At 42.2% G+C, this 1,914-nt stretch overlaps 1 protein-coding gene across 1 annotated transcript in view; it reads left to right on the forward strand.

Moving 5' to 3' along the window:
* Positions 1 to 1,914, forward strand: part of WHSC1L1 (Wolf-Hirschhorn syndrome candidate 1-like 1) — a 135,354-nt gene that overhangs the window by 71,957 nt on the left and 61,483 nt on the right. The window contains exon 6 of the mRNA XM_012651087.1: positions 306 to 860. Within this exon, the coding sequence (XP_012506541.1) occupies positions 306 to 860 (555 nt within the window). The remainder of the gene's footprint in view (positions 1 to 305; positions 861 to 1,914) is intronic.

A 1,914-nucleotide genomic window follows, 5' to 3' on the forward strand; every position in this document is an offset into this window, starting at 1 on the left:
AGTGATCCTCCCGCCTCGGCCTCCCAGAGTGCTAGGATTACAGGCATGAGCCACCGCACCTGGCCTATCACTAGATTTTTATGATGTGGGAAGGATGACTCCCTCTTTGGGGGACTTGTCCAGGAGAGTGATCACCAAAGGAAGGATATACACTTCATGTCGTCTGATAGAGTAATACTAATGTATCAAAATTGTGGAGTTAGAACATTCTACATGTTACCAGAGAACCTGAAGCTATTTATGTGTAACTGAGAAGATAACAGGCTCACATGGGAAATACATATTGGTTTTAATGTTCCGATTAGATTAAAGCATGTCCAATAATCCCTGTGTCTTTTTTAAAGATTCGGAAACCTCGGCCTCAGAGAGAACGTGCTCAGTGGGATATTGGCATTGCCCATGCAGAGAAAGCATTGAAAATGACTCGAGAAGAAAGAATAGAACAGTATACCTTTATCTATATTGATAAGCAGCCTGAAGAGGCTTTATCCCAAGCGAAAAAGAACGTTGCCTCCAAAGCTGAAGTTAAAAAAACCCGAAGACCAAGATCTGTGCTGAATGCTCAGCCAGAGCAGACCAGCGCAGGGGAGGTGGCCTCCTCACTATCAAGTACTGAAATTCGGAGGCAGAGCCAGAGGCGGCACACGAGTGTGGAAGAGGAAGAGCCCCCTCCTGTTAAAATCGCCTGGAAGACAGCGGCAGCAAGGAAATCCTTACCAGCCTCCATCACGATGCACAAGGGGAGCCTGGATTTGCAGAAGTGTAACATGTCTCCAGTCGTGAAAATCGAACAAGTGTTTGCGCTTCAGAATGCTACAGGGGACGGGAAGTTTATCGATCAGTTTGTTTACTCAACGAAGGTACCCCCTCTTTTCATGGGGTTTCTTGGGGATGCCATTTCAAAAGTAGTCAATCTTGGCATTTGAAAAAAAACAACACAAGGGCACAGTTTAAATGCCTTCTGTATGTTTGCTTTCACTGCATTTGAAACATACAGTGTACTCTGTGGACGAAAAGGCCATGCTTTTCTTCTTTCTTCCCCCTCTTTTGTAATATTCCCATCTGCAATAGATTAATCTTGAGCTGTGCAGCCAGAATTGAGCTTAGCTCCCTAAAGTCATGGAAGAAATCTGGGCACTTTGCCTGTTCCTAGTTTGAATAGTTAGTTTTCTTAGTTGCAAAGTGTGCTTCTTGTTAATATCTTCCTTGTCAGTTATCTGAATTAACCATTGTTATGAAAGCCACTGTAATAATTGTGCCTGCTGACCTGTTTGGTTGCACCAGCAATTTCATTAGACTCCTGTTGATTCGGGAGACCTAACTGCATTTTAGGGAAATCCCAGAACTTTGTTCTGTAACAGTTAGCCGTGGGGTCAGTTTGGGTAGTGGGGTGGAAATAGCCGCTACAAACCAAGTGCCTCCATCACTTTGTCCTGAGCCTCCATTTAGGGCACTTATATTTTAGGTTTAAGACTTTAAAACTCTTTCATAACATCGGTAATATTTATTCCATATAACTCTTCACCATCCTCTCCACCCACACCACAGTTTTGGGTTTTGTGATTTCAGTTTAGTTGCGTCTCATGCATGTGTGCTTTAAAGAGAATTCTGTGCTTATGTTTTTCCTAACATAATCACATGTTCATTAAAATGATTGAATATAGGTATGCCTCACTGGTAATACATTTTCCTAGAGAGAAATGTTAAGGGTGCTCTGTTAACCTGTTCCTGCCCTTCGGTTCAACTGATCTCAGTAAGGCTAAGCTGCCTACAAAAATTTAAGTTGCCGCCCCCACTTGGTTCTCTTGATAGCAAATGACTATTTCACATCTTTTGAATAGCAAATGAATATTTTGCATCTTTTTTTAATGCAAATTGGCTTTATTCTTGGAGCTAGTTTTATCTGCTTCTAGA

This window comes from Propithecus coquereli, unplaced genomic scaffold, assembly GCF_000956105.1.
Source record: "Propithecus coquereli isolate 6110/MARCELLA unplaced genomic scaffold, Pcoq_1.0 Scaffold349, whole genome shotgun sequence".
NCBI classification, from domain to species: Eukaryota; Metazoa; Chordata; class Mammalia; order Primates; family Indriidae; genus Propithecus; species Propithecus coquereli.